The sequence below is a fragment of the Schistocerca nitens genome, chromosome 1 (assembly GCF_023898315.1).
Source record: "Schistocerca nitens isolate TAMUIC-IGC-003100 chromosome 1, iqSchNite1.1, whole genome shotgun sequence".
In the NCBI taxonomy this organism is placed as follows: Eukaryota; Metazoa; Arthropoda; class Insecta; order Orthoptera; family Acrididae; genus Schistocerca; species Schistocerca nitens.
This window is the reverse complement of record NC_064614.1, coordinates 1,105,602,454-1,105,623,657: the sequence shown is the minus strand read 5'-3', so window position 1 is coordinate 1,105,623,657 and position 21,204 is coordinate 1,105,602,454. Positions and strand designations below refer to the sequence as shown.

Here is a 21,204-nt window from a genome sequence, read left to right as displayed (position 1 = left end):
CACCACCACAGTACAATGGTCAACATTGCTGCACGAACTACCCAAGTTGAATGCCCTCCCCAATACAACCTTCAATTCATATCTTCTGCTTATTTTCCATTACATTATAAGGTGGAGGAGTTTTGTCATGGCTGGCTCTCCCAAGGCTATCAGTATATCTAATGGAATTTTGTCTACTCCTGGGGCTTTGTTTCGATTTATGTCTTTCAGTGCTCTGTCAAATTCTTCATGCAGTGTCATATCTTCCATTTCATCTTCATCTACATCCTCCTCCATTTCCATAATATTGCCCTCAGGTACATTGCCCATGTACAGACCCTCTATATACTCCTTCCATTTTCTACTTTCCCTTCTTTGCTTAGAAGTGGTTTTCCATCTGAGCTTTTGTTATTCATACAGGTTCCTTTTCTCCAAAGGCGTCTCCAATTTTCCTGTAGGCACTATCTATTTTACCCCTAATTGTATATGCTTCTACATCCTTACATTTGTCCTATAGCCATTTCTGCTTAGCCATTTTGCACATCCTGTCAGTCTAATTTTTGAGATGTTTGTATTCCTTTTCACCTGCTTCATTTACTGCATTTTTTTCTTTCATCATAAATATTACATTTTCAAAATACACAGGAAATAATCATCAGTTAGTATGGATCTGAGAGCACACTTTAGTTAGAATAAAACTTCCATTTCTATACTTCACGTATACGATATTTCAAAATTGTGCCTTTAAGTTTTGTCAGTGCAACATCTGAATAAGGTGACTGTAAATGGACTGACAGGAATTGTTTTTGACCATGTAATTCTTCTTTTTTTCTTTTCTCTTTTTCTGGGAGAAACATGCTAACACATGCAAAGATTGAAAATAGTAATTTAGTAGGATTTATTGAGCAACTGCTGAAATTCACAGAGAAAGGAAAAGATCATTATAAACTGACTTTTCAGAACAATATTCCTCGTTTGGTTACAGTCCATAGCTGCTTATCTATTATTTTGAGCTGTAAAACAAAAATATTTATAAATCTTTGCATACCTGGATGAGCGGTCAAGGCTGAAAATTGAACATGGTGAATGGTACAACCACTGGACAGAGACCAATGGTGATGTGCCACCAGGTGTCTGTGCAATCCCTTTTTCTGAACTCCGCCAGAAGAGTTTCATACTGCCATCACTGCAGCCAACCTAAAACAATAAAAAGAAATAAAATTAAGATATAACTGAAGAGATAAGACTAAAACTTTATTAGCAATTACATAAATTATAAATGGATGTCACAGAAAATACACAACATTGTAAAATGCAAATATTTTTACATCATTTGCCATACTACTCATGAGATGATATGTTGTTGAGATTTTATGACAAAATGAAATGAAGTAGAAATTCTTCAAAGGTAGTGCCCAATGGGCAGATTAAAAGTGTCATGCACAGTTCAGTAAAAAGTCAAAACAGCATTCAATGAATTTAAAAGTGAAGATGTTAACATTAAGAATGCATGAGGAATTTCAATTGAGGAGAGAGTGTATATGTGAAAAGACAGCACTGAAGGCCTCTATAAGGCGTGTGGTGGGATGGGGTGAATTGTCTGATGATGTAATAGAAGAAATGGGTGCCAATATGGAAGACATATGGGATCCAGTATTACAGAATTTAACAGAGCTTTGGAAGAATTGTAATCAAATAAGATGGAAAAACGGTTCAAATGGCTCTGAGCACTATGGGACTTAACTTCTGAGGTCACCAGTCCCCTAGAACATAGAATGGTAGCGCCTAGACCCGCTCGGCCATAAGATGGAAAGCCTAGATAACATTCCTTTGGTATTTATAAAATAACTGGGGTAAGTGGCAACAAAAGACTATTCAAGTTGGTTTGTAGAACCATAAGTTTGGAGACAATAACACCATACCTTTGGAAAAATATCACCCACACATTCCCAAAGAGAGCACAATCAGTTTAACTGCTCATGCATCAAAGTTGGTGACAAAAATAATGTACAGAAGAATGGAAAACAAAAGTGAAGATCTGTCAGATGATGGTCAGGAAATATAAATGCACCAAAGGCAGTTCTGTCACTGCACTTGATAATGGAAGAAAGACTTGAGAAAAATCTAGACACATTCATAGGATTTGTCAATCTAGAAAGAAAGAAGTACCCAGTTTAAAAACAGTATAGCCAAGGATGTAGTCTTTCGCCCCTGTGCTTAATTGCACATCGAAGAAGCAATGACAGAAATAAAAGATTCAGGTTGTATTAAAATACGTAGTGAAAGGATATAAATGATAAGTTTTGCTGATGATATTGTATCCCCTATGAAAGTGTGGAAGAATTTAAGCACCTGTTGAATGGGGTGAACAGTCTAATGAGCACACACTGTGGACTGAGAACAAACTGAAGAAAGATGAAAGTAATGAGGAGCAGCCAAATTGGTTAGCGATAAGCTTAATATCAAATTTGGGAAACATGAAGTAGACAAAGTGAAGGAATTCTGCTACCTCGGAAGCAGAAAATTACACACAATGGACAATGCAAGCAGGTTATAAGAAACAGTCTAGCACAGGCAAAGAGGGCATTTATGGCCAAGAGAAGTCTACTAGCATCAAACACAGGATTTAATATGAGGAAGAAATTTCTGAGAATGTATGTCTGAGCGAAGTATTTTATGGAAGTGAATCACGGAATGTGGGAAAACCAGAAGAGAAGATAGTCAAAGCTTTTGAGGTGCAGTGCTATAGAAGGATGATGAAAATTTAGTGGACTAATAAAATATGAAATGAGGAGGTTCTCCTCTGAACTGGCAAGGAGAGGGACATCAGGAAAACACTGACAAGAAGAAGGGACAGCATGATAGGACATATGTTAAGACAGAAAGGAATAGCTTCAACAGTACTACAGTGAGCCGTAGAGAATAAAAACTGTAGGGGAAGTCAGAGATGCAATATATCCAAGCAGATACTTGTGGGCGTTGGGCGAAAGTGCTACTCTGAGATGAAGAGGATGGCACCAGAGTGGGATTCATGGCAGGCTCATCAAACCATTTGTAAACCCTTGTTGCCAGTTTTGTAAAGGCCTCATCACTACTGCTGTGGAGGCTGAATTGCCACTGTTGTCAAGGCAGGCCAAGTTTGTGAGTTTGTGAAATGGCTTCTGGTGCAGTGAAACACGAAGACAATTTCTTCCTGCCATTATTACACAGCTATGCCTCACAGTCAGGTAACAGAATAGGAGAATGAAGGTTCTACAACACTCCAACAAACTAGTAACAAATTTGCACAAATGAGTTAAAAAGGTTTGCTTATCTTTGTGACTAGTGTCATTTTTGGAACACGTCCTATGACCAGTTTAGAGACAGAAGTGATGACATTTTCGACACGACCTGATCAACATTTTGCAGGACAATGCTCAAGCACATACAGTGCAAGCTGTTACTGATTTGTTTGACTGATGGGGCTGCTAAGTGCTATACCACCTACTACAATCTCCTGACTTAAGCCCTTGTAAGTTGAACTCAGTTTCTAAACTGAAGGAAACACTTCACAGCATTCACTTCAGAACTGCTACAAATTCATTGGCAACAGACCACGCCATTCAAACTGTCAACACAACTGGCAATGCTAAGAGTATCCTAAGACTTCCACATTGCTGGCAACAGGTTATAGACAATGCTGGTGACTACTTTGAACGCCAGTAAAACTTTGAAACATGTATCTATTTTGTATGAGCTGTGAATAAATAGTTGCCACTATTAAAGTTCCAACCCTCCTATATAGGAGACTCTGTTAAGTGCAGAAATAAGAGCAGACAGATAGCAGGTAATGTAAATAAACTGGACTTAGAACCAGCAGTGCAGCACCAGGATGAAATCAGGCCACCACCAGTTGGTCAGTGATTGTGAGTGAAATGAATAGTCAGCACTTCACAGTGCCTCTGCAACAAGTCAGAAATGCTGATGCTGGGCCAGCCTGCAGGAAGTGCTGCAGCTTGATTACTACAGGGGAAGTCCCGCACTTTGCCACTATCCTGGGAATATGACTGGAGTGTCTATCCATCTCTACCATCACCAGGGTGTCAATAGAAGACCTTTATGCTCTGGGCCCTGGAGTGTGATGCAGTCTGAGATCCTTGCAGGTGTTGCTGCTGGCCACACTTACTATGGAAATCACAGCAGCATCAGCAGAATGCTTAGTCAGCAGTCAGAGGCTGCCACACTTGGGAAACACCATGATATTCTCTGGGCTGCCAACCAATGATTGTAAACAAACCTCAACAAAGAAGCCATTGTAACCATGACTGGTCCTTTTTTAGCCGCGTAACACATCCTTCAGCAGAGAATCCTAGCCAGTTCTAGGCAATCCTTGATGCACCAGTTGTACTGCCTCTAGAAGTATGCCCTCTACCTTCACCCTGTTGCAACTGGTGTCAGAAAGATAATGAGGATGAAGACGAAGTTGGACAGCGAGAAGACAGCAGCCAGAACCATGGGCCTTCTGCACGAGGAACGTCCTACTCAACTATATGACTAAGTGCTGTGGATTCAAAGTTTTGTTTGGGCCTGTATGGCTGTTTCTTTAATTCTTCCTTTTTTTATTTTTACTTTGGGTGTATTATATACTTAGGTTGGTACTGGGTGGTTATAATTAAAGAGCAGCTACTCAAAGAAGTCCGTTGTCAACTATAATTGTTGTATGGCAACAAAACTCAGTAGACATACTAATGCATCAATGCAGAACCTATTTATGATGGAAAAAATTAGTTCCAATTTTGACCACCAGGTGAAAATATGGAGCTGTTAATGCAGGAAAGACAGGTAGACATGTTTCCGTGTGCAAGGAATTAGGAATGGGATGATGACAGAAAAGTTCAAACAAGTCAGACAGACATAATGTTGATTTTATTACTTATTATTTCTAACACAATTTGTTCAACTTGAGTACCAGAGACATCAACAAGATGCTGTACAGCACCATATTTACACCTGGTGGCCAAAATTGGAACTTATTTTCTTTCCCTGGAGTACATTGGTTCTGCATTAATGTATTAGCATATCTACCAAGTTTTTCTGCCATGCAACAATTACAGTCCACACTGTACCTCCTTCAGTAGTTGCACTTTAATTATGAACACCCTATAATAAGTAGGCACTATGGAGAAGCAAGTTTTGGCTCAGGAAGCTATTCACTGGCTAATAAATTAAGTAGTTCAGTTGCAGGCAGAGTTAGGGCAACTCAGTGAGGAAATGAGTGAACAGTAACTTCCTAGTCTAGCTTGACTGTAAGCAAGCTAAAACTACAGGGAACACAAGGGCACGTATTATGAGCAATGATAAGTTGAGAGAAGCACAGTCATTTGATGACTTAGGAAGGGGTTGGTGGACAGATATAGGAGAGAGAGTGAGTCGAGATACTATCATAAGCAACTTAACAGAATGTTTTAAAAGCATGGGGAATCAACAGAGTTTCATAGGCATTATTTGCAAAATTAATGGCAACACACATGAGCTTACAGAGTATGATAAAGCTAACAAACCCATGTTACAGGAAGCTTAGCCAAGAACTGATGACACATTTTTTAAGGGTGTTGTCATGAAGAGTTTGGATGGAATTCCCAAAGGTTCTGAATAAAACAATAGAAACTGTGGTAGCACTAGCTGAAATTGATGTGGTCACCAAACCACTCGAAAAAAACGATATTTAATATGTATGTTAAATGTTTTAGATGTCGTTAGAGATCTTATGAACCATAACTGCAGAGAACATCAGTGCCATTAATGCAAAAGCTTTGGACATTCTGAGTAGAGTTGTAATGACAGAAACCAGTAGAGGCATAGAAGATAATCATAGGGTGGACCTTGCACTCTGCAGTTAAATGGGGCAGGGGGCACTATGTGCACTGTACAGCACTCCCAGTAGGAGTTAGCACAAGTGCAAAATCAGTGGCACACTTTTTTCTGACTTGTTATGTAAAAGGAAATTTGTGTAAATTTTTATTACATACTGGATCTCAAGTATCTGTGGCAAGTAAGGGTATACTTGATAAAGTAAAATTAAATTCACCATGCTGGGCACTATACAGCACAGATGGGGGTCATGTAGATTCATTATGTTCAACAGTAATAAGTTTCTGAGTGGAGAAGGTAACTTCTGTGTTGATGTAGAAGTTCTTCCCATGGCCAGCAATGGCTGTGAAAACTCATTCTTGTGTTAGATTTCCTGGTTGCACATCATGAAAAAGTTGACTTGGAATAGCATATAATAGAAGTGGATAGGGCATTGCATCATCTTGGCTCTACTGTTGGAATACCATTAAAGTCACAATGTTCATCCTTAAGCAAGGGCAGCTACCTAAACTGCCTTACATTCAACTCACAGGATATCATCCCGAAAGATACCAGAAAGATCATTTGGGTTGATGTGGAAGCTGATCTTCTGGTGAATTCTTTGTGTATTGTTGAAACTTCATTTGGAGATGAAAAATTGGATAAGGCAAAATGTTTTGCACAGTGCAGTTTATCCTACGTACATGAAATTGAAGGAAGCAAAGTAGTGCCTGTCAGTATTGATAACTTTAGCACTGAGGAAGTACAGCTATCAATGGTATGCTGATAGCTAATATAGATATACTATGTTGAGATGAGCTAGGCAGGGATGTCATGTTCAATTACACAACACCGGGACAGTCTGTCAGCTGACTAGGAAATAAAGTAGCATATCTAGATGGACAGGACATGGAGGGCATGGAACAACTTTTGAGGAATACACAGGCTTGTTTGATCCTCCTGACCTATTGCCTGCCACACCATTAGCTCAACATTATATGGGAAACTGTATTGAGTTCCTGAAATCCTACAGCCTGTAATGGAGGACTTTATAAGTCAATAGCTTCAAGAGAGGATCATAAAAACAAGTAATAGCTCCCGGTCAGTACCTGTTGTCACTGCAAAACAACACACAATGCCATATAGCAGCAAAGCACAACAGTTCTGTTACGACTACCACTACTTAAAACAGTATCAGACACCTACCCAATACCAAATATACCAGAAACCTTAGATAATCTGGTCAATATTTCACATCTACTGAAAGTGAATACTTTCAATTAGAGGTAGTGCCTGCAGGTCATCTGAAGGCAGCATTCTTAGCACCATTTGGTCATTATCACTATCGCCGCATGCCTTTTGGGCTCAAAAGGCACAATCTAATTTACAGTGATTATTAGATTGTGCATTGCATGGACTGTAAGTGAAGCAATGCATGGTCTGTTTGGGTGATATAACTGTGTTTTCTGAAGACACCCAGGAGCAAAGTTTTCAGTCATCTGCATGCAGCATGGTTTACCCTTAGCCTGGAAAAGAGCCATTGCGTTTTACTACAGCCAAAATGGGGTCCAGTCTGTGTCATATTGATGCTGTCAAAAATTTTCCAACACTCACTACAACAAAGGAATTACTGTCATGTTTAGGCCTCATAAACTTTTATCAAAAATTTGTTCCATTATTGCAAGACACCTTACACAGTTATTAAGGAGAGGGATAAAATTTCACTGGCACCAGAATGTGAAGCAACTTTTATAAAACTAAAAGATTTATTAATGTCTAGTACATTTCTTACCTGTTGAGATTACCAGAAACAGTTAACGCTATAGTTTGACTCCAGCAATTTCGCATTAGCCTGTCTTTTGAATAAGGAAATAGATGGACAGGAGCACCCCACATTATATGTATCCAGACAGTTGACATTAATATGCAGAAAAAATTAATTTTCGATATTCTTTATGTGGACAACATTTTAAAGTAATAACCAATCACATGGCACTCAAATGTTTATTAGGACCCATCTAGTAAGTTAACTAGATGGGCATGGCGTCTCATGGAGTTTGACTTCAAAGTAATAAATACACTGCCCCGGAAGGTCACAAACAAATGCAGACAGTCTGAGTCGCAACGTATGCACTGATATAAATAAGGGTGAAAAGAAGGAAGCAAAGGGCAATGCCCGAGATTGTCAGTGGTTGGCCAGACAGTCACAATTCAGCATGGAGGAAGGAAAGTTTTGCAGGAACATGAGTCATGATCTACACATAGTAGTACCAGAGAAATTATGAAACCAAGTTTTTGTGTTATTGACTCGAGTGGTCTGTTATTCGTGAGTGTGCTTGCATTTCGTTGCATACAGTTGCAGCTGTGGTGGTTATAAATCTAAGAACTAACAAAGTTGTTTGTGCACTGTTATATGGTTATCAAATTTAGTAGTTTTCAATGGTGTCTCGTGCTGTTTGTGATGAAATAATGGTTTAATAAACTTTTGGAAACGTTTGCTTACTGTGTTTTTTAGAATTGTCTGTGCATTGAAGTAGTATAGTAAATTTTGTGCAGTAGTTTTTGGCTGACATTTCTTATTGTTTTTTGTGAAATATTTCAATAAAATTTTCATTCACTGTTTTAACTTCGTTGACTGTTCTAGCAGTCACTTGAATTTTTGGTTTTAGCTAAGAAATTGCATTAAATTTTCATGGTATTGGTATTTGTTGTGGTTTAGTAGTATTAATAAAAGCTATTGCTTTCTTGGTAGAGAGAGAATTTCAAAACCACTATTGTTAGTTCTATAAATAGTTCTACTGGTGTAATTGAACTTAGGTAACATAGACATTTAGAATTTTCAGTAACTGTACAATTTTACTATCAGTGAGAAGTGTGAACCTTGTAATAGGTTTGTGAGTAGTGGGTTATGGTGTGGGATTTGTCCAAAGTATTTTCATTGGGGGGGGGGGGGGGATGCAGTGGGGAAGCCAGTGGACATTCTAGTGAGATCCTCTCCTGGGAATGCAGAATCTGTAGCAGAAATAAGTTGGTAGTGGAGCAGGAGCATAAGATCTGTGGCCTTCAGGTGCAGTTACAATACACAAAGGAAGAACTAGATAGTTTGGGGAGGATGAAGGGTGTTGGGGATTGTGACCTGGCAGTTGGCAAGAAGGCATCTAGGAGGAGGAGGTATTCAGACAGCTGTTTTCTGCATATATACAATAGATTTAGCCAACTGTCAGAGTTGAGTGGAGAGGAGCCTATCATAGCTGTAGGTATAGGAAACATGCAGTAGACCTCAGCTTTTAGGAAGCCTAAGTCTGTTGCAAAGTCTAACAGAAACAAGAAGGTTCTGCTGCTAGGTAGCTTGCATGGTAGAGGTGTGGGCCAGCAGTTGCAGGAAGTGTTGGGGAGGGAGTACCAGGTCATCAGCACTGTAAAGCCTAGTGCAGGGTTGGCTCAGGTGACTGACAACATAGGCAAGTAATGTAGGAATTTTACGAAAGAGGATCAGGTAGCGATTGTGTGTGGAGCTGGGAATAATCTTGATATGGACAAAGAATATGACATAGGTTGTGACCTGGTAAAGAAAGCTACTCATACTGGTGGCACTAATGCGCACTTCATGCAACTGTTTTGGCATCATCATCGGCCTCATTTCAGTGCTACTATAAGGCATGTTAACATGTGGCTGGAGAAGGCACTGATGGCAGAGGACATGGTTCACATTGCAGTGGTGCCAGTTTAGTCCATCAATAGATCAATAGATTGGGTTTCACTAGGCATGGGCTGCACCTCAACAGGTATGGGAAGGGGAGGCTGGCAAAGCTTATATGTGACAGTGTAGTAGGTGGTGGTAGGATCACTCATGGAAGAATTCCTCGAGTAGTTGGTGTTAGAGCTGCACCCTATTTAGATTGAAGCCAGTTGATAGGTATACCTACTTAGAGGAAGTCCCTCTAACAAAGGAATCACCTTCAGAGGAGGTCAGGTATCCAAGTAGAGAAGGAATTAGTATATTTCATAAAATATCTTTATCTCTAATAAGAGATAAAGTTAGTGAACTGCTTATAGAAGTTGACTCTGACATTATTGGTATATCAGAGTGCCACTTACATAATTTGACAATTCAGAGGCTTCCTTTACCTGGATACGGATTAACTGGCTGTTTTTAAAGAGTTCCTTTTGGAGTGGGGGGAATGGCCATATACATAAAAAACAATATTCCATTTGAGTCCATAGATGTATCACAGCACTGTACTGAACAGATATTTGAATGCTGTGCAGGGGCAGTTGAATTTAGTGAAACTAAACTTCTAATTGTTGTTGTTTATACGTCTCCTAACTCTGACTTCAGAGCATTTCTGCTCAAGCTAGAGTGGGTTCTTGATTCACTTTATAGGAAGTACCAGAAATTAGTTACCTGCGGTGACTTCAATATTAATTTTGTATATGACTGTGCAAGAAAAAGGATGTTGGTGGATCTCCTAAATTCATATGATCTGATGTAGACTGTGTTTTTTCCAACTAGGGTGCAGAGGAACAGTAGCACAGCCATTGAAAATATTTTCATTCATTCTTCACTACTAGATGGGCATTCTTTTAGTAAAAGGGTGAATGGCCTTTCAGACTATGATGTACAAATTTTAACACTATAAAGCTTTTGTATTCAAACAAATGTCACATATAACTACAAACTATGTAGGAGAGCTAACCCAATGGCAATACAGAGCTTTTTAAACCTTGTTAAGGAACAAGAGTGGCAGGATGATTATAGTGCTGATAACATAGATTCCTTAACACATTTCTCATGATCTCTGAGAGTTGCTTTCCATTAGAACATTCTAAATGGGGTACTAAAGTGTGCATCATTTATAACGGCGGCCGAGATTAGGTTCGTTCTGCGCATCTGACGTCACAAAACACAGTCAGTCAATGAACAGAGAATGACCTTGCCAGAGCTCCACTGCAGTACAGAGCACGGACGAGTGTCTTCAGTTTTAGAAATGTTCAGTCATAAATAAAGTAACTGAACGAAAGAAATGTCCTGATAGCATAATTTCTTTTATAGAAAGTTTGGAAAAAGCATTCTTTATACCAATTGCTTCATATTCTATTAATTAATTAATCCAACCAAGCCATAACCCTCCTAATTCAGGTGATAGCAAGGAAAGGTGTTTGTATCATTCTCACTAACCGCTTTTATGCAATAAAGAACAGCAGTAATTGTTTATTTCCTATTGTACTTCGACAAAATGTGAGTAATTCATAGTCATACCAACAGTGTTTGTCGGTATTTTGCGTCCTAGTTTAAAGTCCTCCACGAACTGTATTGAATGATGAGCTGCCTTAGCGTAATGGTTAAAGTGTTTGGATGCTAATCGAAAGGTTCCGAGTTTAAACCTTCTTCTGTGCTTAATAATTTCTGTATTTAAAAACAATATCGAAGTGTCTTACTTCATGAATTTTATTCGTTTGAATGTAATTTTTTGAAATTTCTAGTGGCAACTGAAATCAACCATACGAAAAGTATACGCTATGGACTTTTACCTCTGTAAACTCTTCAAAATTTCGTACAGTGGTTTACTACATTTAATGCTGCACAATAACTGCATTGAACATCGAAGCAAAATTAAGTCATTTATGGGGGGAAGGTATCAGTCAAGAAGATGTGTAAAAATCAAATTTTTGGGCCAAATAGTTTTTGTGAAATCGAATGATAAGTGTGTCAAAGCAGTCGGAACACCATGTGTCTGCACAGGCGAGCAGTGCAGTGATAACAAAATCACGCACAGCGCGGAATGCAGGGAGCACGTCTCTGTAGCAGCGAAAGGGATAATACGGCCGTGATGGCTTTACTTCATAAACTGTGTGCTCCCCTATAAACTAAGTTTGCTTGGCGCGTGCAGCTGGAAACGCAGCAATCTCCCACATCTGGGTGGGCATGCGCGAACCGCCAAGATAAAAGAATTGAACTATAACAGTAAAAAGCAGCCCGGGTGGCTCACTAGTGCGATAAGGATATCATGTAGAACAAAGTGGGAATTATATCAAAATGTTAGAAGTAGTTACAATCACACTACAGTATCGCATTACAAACAGTATTGTAAGGTGCTTAAAATGTTATTACAAAGGCAAAGAGTACATGGTGTGCAAACAGAATAGCTAATTCACAGGATAAAATTAAAACCATATGGTCAGTTGTGAAGGTAGGGTATGGTCAGCAGCACAAGGTTGGTTATATCAAGTCAGTTCATAGTAAAAATATTTCTGTTACTGATAAGTCAGATATATGTACAGTATTTAACAATCATTTTCTGAGCATTGCTGGTGAATTAAATAAAAACTTAGTTTCTACAGGGAATCATATAACTGTATTGGAAAATGCCTTTCTGAGAATGATTTTGAAATACTCCTCTGTGATAATGACAAGGGGGAGATTGAGTCAATAATTAAATTAAATCACTGAAGACTAAGAACTCTCATCAATGTGATGGAGTGCCCAGCAGGATATTAAAGTACTGTGCTGCACATGTTAGCCCTGTACTTAGCCATATTTGTAATTTTTCCTTTAAGAAAGATCAGTTTCCTCAATGATTAAAATACTCAGTAGTAAAGCGGCTTTATAAAAAAGGATAATGAAGACAATTTCAGACCTATTTCTATGCTATCAGTGTTTGCTAAAGTTATTAAAAATGCTACGTTTGTAAGGATAATTGATAATTTTATATCACATTATTTGCTATCAAATGTACAGTTCAGATTTAAAAGTTATTTAACAACTGAAAATGCTATATTATCTTTTTTCTTTGAGGTACTGGATGGATTAAAGAAAAGGTTTTGAATGCTAGGTATATATTTTTTTATTTATTATTGATTTAACTAAGGTGTTTGATTTTGTTGACCACAAAATATTGCTCAAAAAGTTGGACCATTAAGGAATACGGGGAGTAGCTCACAATTGATTCACTTCTTACTTTAACAACATACAGCTAAAGGTCACAGTGTTGAGAATGGCTGTGATGTGGGGTCTGAGTGGGGTTCAATCAAATGGGACATGCCTCAGGGATCAGTGTTGGGGCCATTCTGTTCCTTATTTATATAAATGATATGCCCTCTAGAATTACGGGTAATTATAAAACATTTTTGTTTGCTGATGACACTAGCTTGGCAGTAAAGGATGTTGTGTTCAACACTGGCTCTGTTTCAAATAGTGTAGTTCATGACATAAGTCCATGGCTTGCAGAAAATAAAGTAAGGATAAATAACAGTAAGACTCAGTTTTTACAGATTCTAACACACAATTCAACAAAATCTGACATTCTAGTTTCACAGGATGGGCATATGATTAGTGAAACTGAGCAGTTCAAATTTCTAGGTGCTCAGATAGATAGTAAATTGTCGTGGAAAGCCCACATTCAGGGTCTTGTTCAAAGACTTGATGCTGCCATTTTTACTATTCAAATGATATCTGAAGTAAGTGATCGTTTGACTCAAAATTAGTCTACTTTGCTTATTTTCATTCGCTTATGTCGTATGGTATTACATTTTGGGGTAACTCTTTCCATTCTCAAAGGATATTTTTGGCTCAGAAATGGACAGTTCGGGCAATAAGTGGTTTAAGTTCGTGAACCTCTTGTCAATCCCTGTTCACTAGTCTGGGTATTCTGACATTGGCCTCTCAATATATATATTCTTTACTGTCATTTCTTGTTAACTGTATCAGCTTATTCTCATGAGTTAGCAGCTTTCATTCAATTAATACTAGGCAGAAATCCAATCTGCGTTTGGATCACACTTCCTTAACTCTTGTGCAGAAAGGTGTGCAGCACATTGCTTCATTCATTTTCAATAAGCTACCACAAGAATTCAATAATCTTAGCAATAGTCCACATGCTTTCAAACTGAAATTGAAGAGTTTCCTCATGGGTCGCTCCTGCTATTCTGTTGAAGAGTCCCCTGAAAGATTAAGCTGACTCCTATGTTATATTGTTGATTGCGTTTACTTAAACTTATGGGTTGACTTTTTTTGAGTTCATAAACATTTTATTTGTTCTGTTATTACTTATGTGTTGTAATTTCATGTACTGACATGTTACATGATCTTGGAGATTTGCTCCTCAATTTGGTCCTACAGAACTAGACATGTAAATAAAAATAAAATAAAAGGTATTGAGGCAGGATCACAATTTGATTTTAGCAGGACATGCTGGTCATAGGGCAATGGAATACAGAGTAGTGCCAAATTACTGGTGGCTAACACACAGACAAATGTCAATCGGGTCATCAAGAGCTGGATTCCATGCACACAAAGGCACAGCCCAGTCATCAAAGAATTATGTTGCATATGATTACCTGAGGCAAATAAACCATTTCAAATTACTGGGGTGGATATTCTTGGGCCATACACGCAAACAGATGAAAGAAACCATTACGTACTGATGATAATCATCATTTTTGTTTTATTCCATATTGAACTGGCAGGCTGAAAAAAGTTGCACAGTAAATGGTAGACCAGTGATTACTAAAATTTGGAATGCCTGAAACAATAATAACTGATCAAGGAACAAATTTTATATCCAATTTAATGAATCAGTCATGCTGGTTATCACATATTAAAAACTTCAGACTGGTGCTTTACAAATCATGTGAAACAGCTAGGGGTAACCTTAGATAAGAAACTAACATAGACCCCTCACATTAAGAGCATTCTGCTCCAAGGCGAAAGGTACTCCAGTGAGTACCAGAAGGGCTTGTGGCAAAAACCGGGGCCTAAGCCCCAGAGGTATGCACTGGATATACACCACGGTGATAGACCTAGGATCTCTTATGGGGCTGTAGTGTGGTGGAAGAAGGTAGAACAGCAGGTTGCAGCTAAGGAGCTTGCTAAGGTGCAGAGACTGGCCTGCTAAGCCCTAACACGTAGAATTAGCAGCACACCAACTGCTGGGATGGAAGCCATGCTGCACATGCCTTCGCTACACCTTTACGTTAAGATGGAGGCAGCAGCTGGTGCATACAGACTCAAAACTGGTAAAAACTGGATCTCATTGGGATATCCAGAATCACACACTAAAACAGTGAGTGAGGTAAATATAGGAATCGCTGGGGAAATGCCGGCCGACTATATAATAACTCCTAACTGCTTAAACAATCTTTACAATATAATAACTGGAAGCAGAGAGCAGTGGGAAAAAACAGTTCGACACCATACGGGGGACATTCACTGATGGGTCGAAATCAGACCAAGGCCCTGGGACCAGGGTGTAAGGGGTTCAGCCAAGACTAGAGGGCATTATATCTCTAGGAACATTGGCCTTGGCATTCCAAGCTGAAATTACTGCAATCAGGGCATGTATGGAGGAGAATATGTGTAGTTGCTACAAAGACCGTAGCATATACATCTATTCAGACAGACAGGCAGCCCTGAAATCATTTTCAGCTCCAGCAACAAGATCTAAGATTGTTGCAGAATGCCACAGGGCTCTGGTGGAGCTAGGGGGAAGCAATAGGGTAAACCTAGTGTGGGTCCCTGGCCACTCAGGGATCGGTGGCAATGAACAAGCCGACAGATTGGTCAGGATGGGGGCAAAGACTCCATTCATTGGACCGGAACATGTCTTGACAATCACCAAGGCTATGATCAAACTAGAACTATGGAACTGGCTTAGGAAACAGCATGTAGAATGCTGGACCAAGGTCGATAAACAAGAAAATGGTAAGATAATGATGCCTAAGCCATGTTTTAAAAGAATCTCTGTAATCCTGGGACTGAATAGGAAAGAGATTAAACTCATGACTGGACTGATGACCAGCCATGGGACTTTCAAAAAACACCTACATACAATGGGTATAACAGAAGAAGACCCTAAGTGTAGGATCTGTGATGAGAGTGAAGAAACTGCATCACACCTAATCTTCGAATGCATGGCATTGCAGACAAGAGATACAGAAGTTTTGGGACAACTCGACCTGAAGAAATTGTGTCTAACAAAAAACTGGTAAAGGGACTCCTTGCACTATTTAAGGGCATTGGTTGGCTTTATTAGATACACAGGGAGCGATACCGCATAGTAAACTTGGTTTCGGTGTGGGCAGTGGTGGGTTAGACCAAAGCTGTTTTAGCTTCCCTGTCAAAATCAAATCAATCAATCAAAGTGCTTTACATCTATAGGCAAATGGTCAAATAGAGATGATCCATCAAACAATTGCAAATTATGTTAAGCTATTATGTTAACTTGCAAGACAATAATTGGGATCCTCTACTTGTATGCATCTTGAGAGCAAATAATTCAAAAATTCTTGAGATCACAGGGTTTTCCCTAAACATGGTTGTTTTATCCAGATGATCCTTTCCCCTTTTGAGTTTTGTAATCCTCCCCTAGGAAGCAATATTTTGTCAGAGAAAATTTTCTCTAGAAAGATAATATTTGACAATAGGTGGGAAAGATGAACATCAAAGCTTTGAACGATAAGACAGAACCCATAACAACAAAAAAGTGTTCCTAAGTATCATGCAGGTCAATGGTTTGTGATGACCAACCCATATGCACTGAAATGAAAAACTAAGATGTCTGTGACATGTTATCAGGGACCCTTTCACCTGATAGAAATGATGTTGCCTGTTAACATTAAGCTACAACTATCAGGTCCCCCAAGACAGTTCACTTTGTGACAAAGTAGTCGGATTCTTTCGTCCTGTTATGTTTTTCTAATCTCAAAAGGACCAAATATTTTTTCACTAAATTTCAGCTTATTTTCAATATGCTTACCTAGTAATATGTAGTACCTACTTGGAAATAAGTTTTTATTTAGACCAAATCTCATCATAATTTATGGTTCAGATTCTTATTTAAAGTGTTCTGATCCCATTCCTGTAATTAATTTTCATCAGAGCACAGTCAATTAAAAGTAATTGTTATCTGAAGTTAGTACAATAGTTTGCTACATACAAAACCAGTATATTAGAGGGAAGAGACCTACAAGATTTGAAAGTTAAGCATTCCCATTTTCCCATAAAGTATTTTAAATTTCCAAAAACTAATTATCTTCCACAATAATTAAAATTTAGTTTCTGAACTGGTACTGTTTTCCATGGCTGATTTTGATTACTTACTTTTGTTACCTTCATTTTCATGTACAGTTTGACATACAGCATTAATAATTTTATGTAATTCACACTGATTTGCAATATGGCATCTATTCATGTAAATGCGGGGAATCACAATGCAGAAGAAAAATAGTGTCAAGGTATTTTTATAAATTTATTACCAGCAACATTTTCTGTAATTCAAAATTCTATTGGTTCTTGTACGTCATCAAAAACAATGAATTCCAACCTAGTCATTTTACAAAGCATTAAGTACTTTTCAGAATAACAATTTCTTCTTATGCCCATCTAAAAGTAGTTGGGCATCACCCATAATAGTCAGCTCATGGTTTGAGATGGAATAGTTAACATCTATTTTGGAGGCACACTCATTTGAGTCAAACAACAATTATGTATAGTCTGTATGCAGAATATGCCTTCCATTCACTGTGTAAAACACTTGCCCACGAAAGGCAAAGTCCCTGAGTTTGAGTCTCAGTCTGGCACACAGTTTTAATCTTCCAAGAAGTTTCATATAAGTGCACACTCTGCTGCAGAGTGAAAATCTCATTCTGGAAACATCCCCAGGGCTGTGGCTAAGCCATGTCTCTGCAATATCCTTTCTTCCAGGAGTGCTAGTTCTGAAGGTTCACAGAAGAGCTTCTGTGAAGTTTGGAAGGTAGGAGATGAGGTACTGGCAGAACTGAAGCTGTGAGGATGGATTGTGAGCTGTGCTTGAGTAGCTCAGTTGGTAGAGCACTTTCCCGTGAAATGCAAAGGTCTCGAGTTCGAGTCTCAGTCTGGCACACAGTTTTAATCTTCCAAGAAGTTTCATATAAGTGCACACTCTGCTGCAGAGTGAAAATCTCATTCTGGAAACATCCCCAGGGCTGTGGCTAAGCCATGTCTCTGCAATATCCTTTCTTCCAGGAGTGCTAGTTCTGCAAGATTCACAGAAGAGCTTCTGTGAAGTTTGGAAGGTAGGAGACGAGGTACTGGCAGAACTGAAGCTGTGAGGACGGATTGTGAGCTGTGCTTGAGTAGCTCAGTTGGTAGAGCACTTTCCCGTGAAATGCAAAGGTCTCGAGTTCGAGTCTCAGTCTGGCACACAGTTTTAATCTGCCAGGAAGTTTCACTTTATGAAGTAACTGAATTCTATTATCTAGTCACCAAGGCTCCTCAAGGCAGCTGAAGAAAATAAAGTGTGTGGTGTTATTAAGGAATGTTGGGTAAAAGATGTGGTCAGAGAAGCTAAGCAATCAAAGACCCTGAAATACACTTATCAGAAACAGGGATACGTTAGTGGAACATTTGATGTGACATCCAGGAATATTAAATTAGTGCTGAAAAGGCATTAGAAGGGAAAAATTATAGGGATAGGGATAAACAGGGAGTGTAATATGCAAAACACATTGTGGTGTACACCAGGTGTAGCAGTGATGTAGAGACAAAACTAGTAATGTACCAAAAAGGAAACAAGTACCCAGTGAAAGTATATTATCATTTAGAGATGTGGAAACAGTCATAATTGCTGCTGAAATTCTTGAGGGACTACTGAAGGAACTCTTACATGCGATTTTATCCTCCAATTCTTTAAAATTAATAAATCTGATCATTTCACTTACTCGAGAATTTTTAGAGGCCAAAATGCATAACAGTGCTAGCTAACAGTGGAAAAAAGTTTAGTTTTCATTTGCCACTGACACACAGTATTGGTGACAATGAATGATGTATCAACATGCTAACACATAAAATACATACCAAAAAGAATGGTTCTCCAAAAGGGCAAACATCAATGCACGTGGCAAGACTGCAAAAATCTGGGAAAACAAAGAAAAGAATTACAACTCATTACAGTGAACTGTGTAATAATTCTTAAAAATACATTTCTTTTACTAAGATATGGTCCAATTGACCTCCATGTTGTATCTGCGTGTCAATGATGTATCACCTTTACTTCATCCAAGTGTATCCTTGCTGTTCTTCAAATTGCAGTTGAAGAAAAGAAGTGAAGAGGAAACATTTAGAAGATTATGAAGGGCTTCTGCTTCATCACTACATTAAGGGAACTGAATAAGGCAGGGAGAAAACAAGCTGCATATGCAAAAGTCTGCCATTTATTGAGGATTTTCTTAATTTCAGGATGGGTCAGGGGAGAAATTTAATCACAGCAATGCTTGAAATGTTGCATATTAAATCTTAACTGGTCTTGCCTACAGTGTATCATACCTGTAGTTCTCCAATAACAAACTTCTAGATTGACCATACATATAAACTTAAAAATAGTTGTAAGAACTTTTCATGAACCACTAAATAAACATGTTAAATATTTGGAAGGCAAGTTAATAACATGTAAACTCTAAAATTTTCCCAGCACATAGATTCTTTGATTATTTCATGGGATTCTGGCTGGTTAATATTGATGAAAACATAAGATATTTTGCCTGTCAAGACAAGTACATTACGCTTATTGAAAGACTGGGAAATCATAACAGCATCTAAGAGTTTAACAAAGGACAGAATACTGATTCTCCAAATAATTGGAAAGATATTAGCTTTCCATTTAAGAAGGAAAAGAATAGGAAACGTTTTACAAATACGGAAAACAATTTCAAAGAATTCAAAGAAAATGACAATTACTTGCTCGTGTACAATAATTTTAACTTAAACATTGTGACTGTTTACCTCTGTTCTGAAATAGATCTCTGGGCTTTATATCTCACTATTCTAAGGCAAAAGTTATTTATTACACTGCAATAAGTTTTGTGCAACATGAAACCTAAGTCAATAAGTCCACAATAAAATAAAATAATTATCCTCAACCATAATAATTACAGTAATTTGCACAACTAATTCACTGTGCATGTATAATATGTTAAACTGAATACAGGTCAGTTGGTGTATCATAAAACAAGTGACGTGATACTGATAATCGTAGTAAAAACCACAACTCTGGTTAGTTCGCTTGACTGAATAAGGATACAAGTCTGAAGGTGGTGAAGAGTAACTTCCCTTCAGCAATCTCAAACACACACTTGCATAACTGTACAAGAAGTCTGCTTTGATATCCAGCAGAGTCTGTAAATATAGCAGCCCACCTATGGAAACATCAGTTAGATCAGAACACAACATTTGTTGCCTCGTAGAGAATGAGAAAGAGCCTGTGGTCACACAGGCTTAAATCAGCTGGCTAGCTGGTGTCACCTGATCGGCCAGCTGAAGATGCTGTGTTTTCCTTGTTGGTAGTGCCCTCGTTGGTTGTAGACGTAATGACTATTGTCGATAGTTCCACAACTTCAATCAATACATTCAGCAGGGATACAAGACTGGGTGTCTTACATTCCTTTGTGCAATACAGACTGCATTTTTATGACTTTCCTTTTTCATCTGTAGCTTCTGAAAAGTGAACCTCAGTTTATGGAAAGTGAGAATTCATTGTCTTTGTCTTTATTCTTTTGTGTCTCAGATAAGAAAACCCTGAATGAACAAAGTGTGTGGATTTTTTTTTCACCTACAGAAGTTGGGAGAAAGTGCACATTCAAATCCAGCTCAAACAACAGCGGAACTGAGTTAATTCTATCTCTGTACACTGAAGTTCCATTCACTCATGTCTCAGGAAACAGTAAATAGAAACATTACATCCATTTAAATAGTAGCCACTTCAAACAGACTTCCTACATTCTATTAGTAACTAGTGATAAATGAAACCTTATTTTTGAATGGTATGTTACAAGAAAAGCACTCAGAAAATCACCAATACATACCATCTGAAGTGAGATACATCTTTGGCCGGGGCTTCATACCAGATCTCAGGCAGTGAATAATACGTCCAGCTGTTGTTCCAACATATAAATGGTCCTTGTCATCAATTCCTAAAGAAAGGTATTCTGTGTCCTTGAGCAGAGTGCTGTAACATTTTAATTTGTACCATGATAAAAATTGTGCATTTCAATAAAAATTAAGCAATTCATTGATCAAGCTGCAGTTGAGAAAAATGAAATATATTGCATACACTTTTTCTTGAGCACCCTGCACCTTGTTCTGATGCAATAGGAGTCAGAAGACTAGGACTCCTAGCATTCTGTCTCCAGCTGCTGCCAACGTTAGTGATCAACTACTTTTGTGTGCACTAACATTCTAGTAGCCACAGGAAAATTTCTTGTACTGTACCTTTTTGATAAAAGTAAGTGATAAAGCAGATTTTGGTCCATTGTGTATACTATTTACAAATCCTTAGCAACAAATGTTTCCTATCAACAGTGAAACCAGAAAAACTGTTAAAAAACATTGCAGGCTACTATGACGAAAAAAGATAGACAAAGGGA

At 38.3% G+C, this 21,204-nt stretch overlaps 1 protein-coding gene across 2 annotated transcripts in view; it reads right to left on the bottom strand.

The window, feature by feature from the left end:
- LOC126198787 (cytoplasmic dynein 2 intermediate chain 1) overlaps positions 1-21,204 on the bottom strand; it is a 161,461-nt gene that overhangs the window by 32,193 nt on the left and 108,064 nt on the right. For both annotated transcript variants that reach the window (XM_049935367.1, XM_049935360.1), the window contains exons 15-17: positions 20,644-20,786; positions 18,641-18,699; positions 1,028-1,176 (exon numbers count right to left, since the gene is read on the bottom strand). In XM_049935367.1, the coding sequence (XP_049791324.1) occupies positions 1,028-1,176; positions 18,641-18,699; positions 20,644-20,786 (351 nt within the window). The remainder of the gene's footprint in view (positions 1-1,027; positions 1,177-18,640; positions 18,700-20,643; positions 20,787-21,204) is intronic.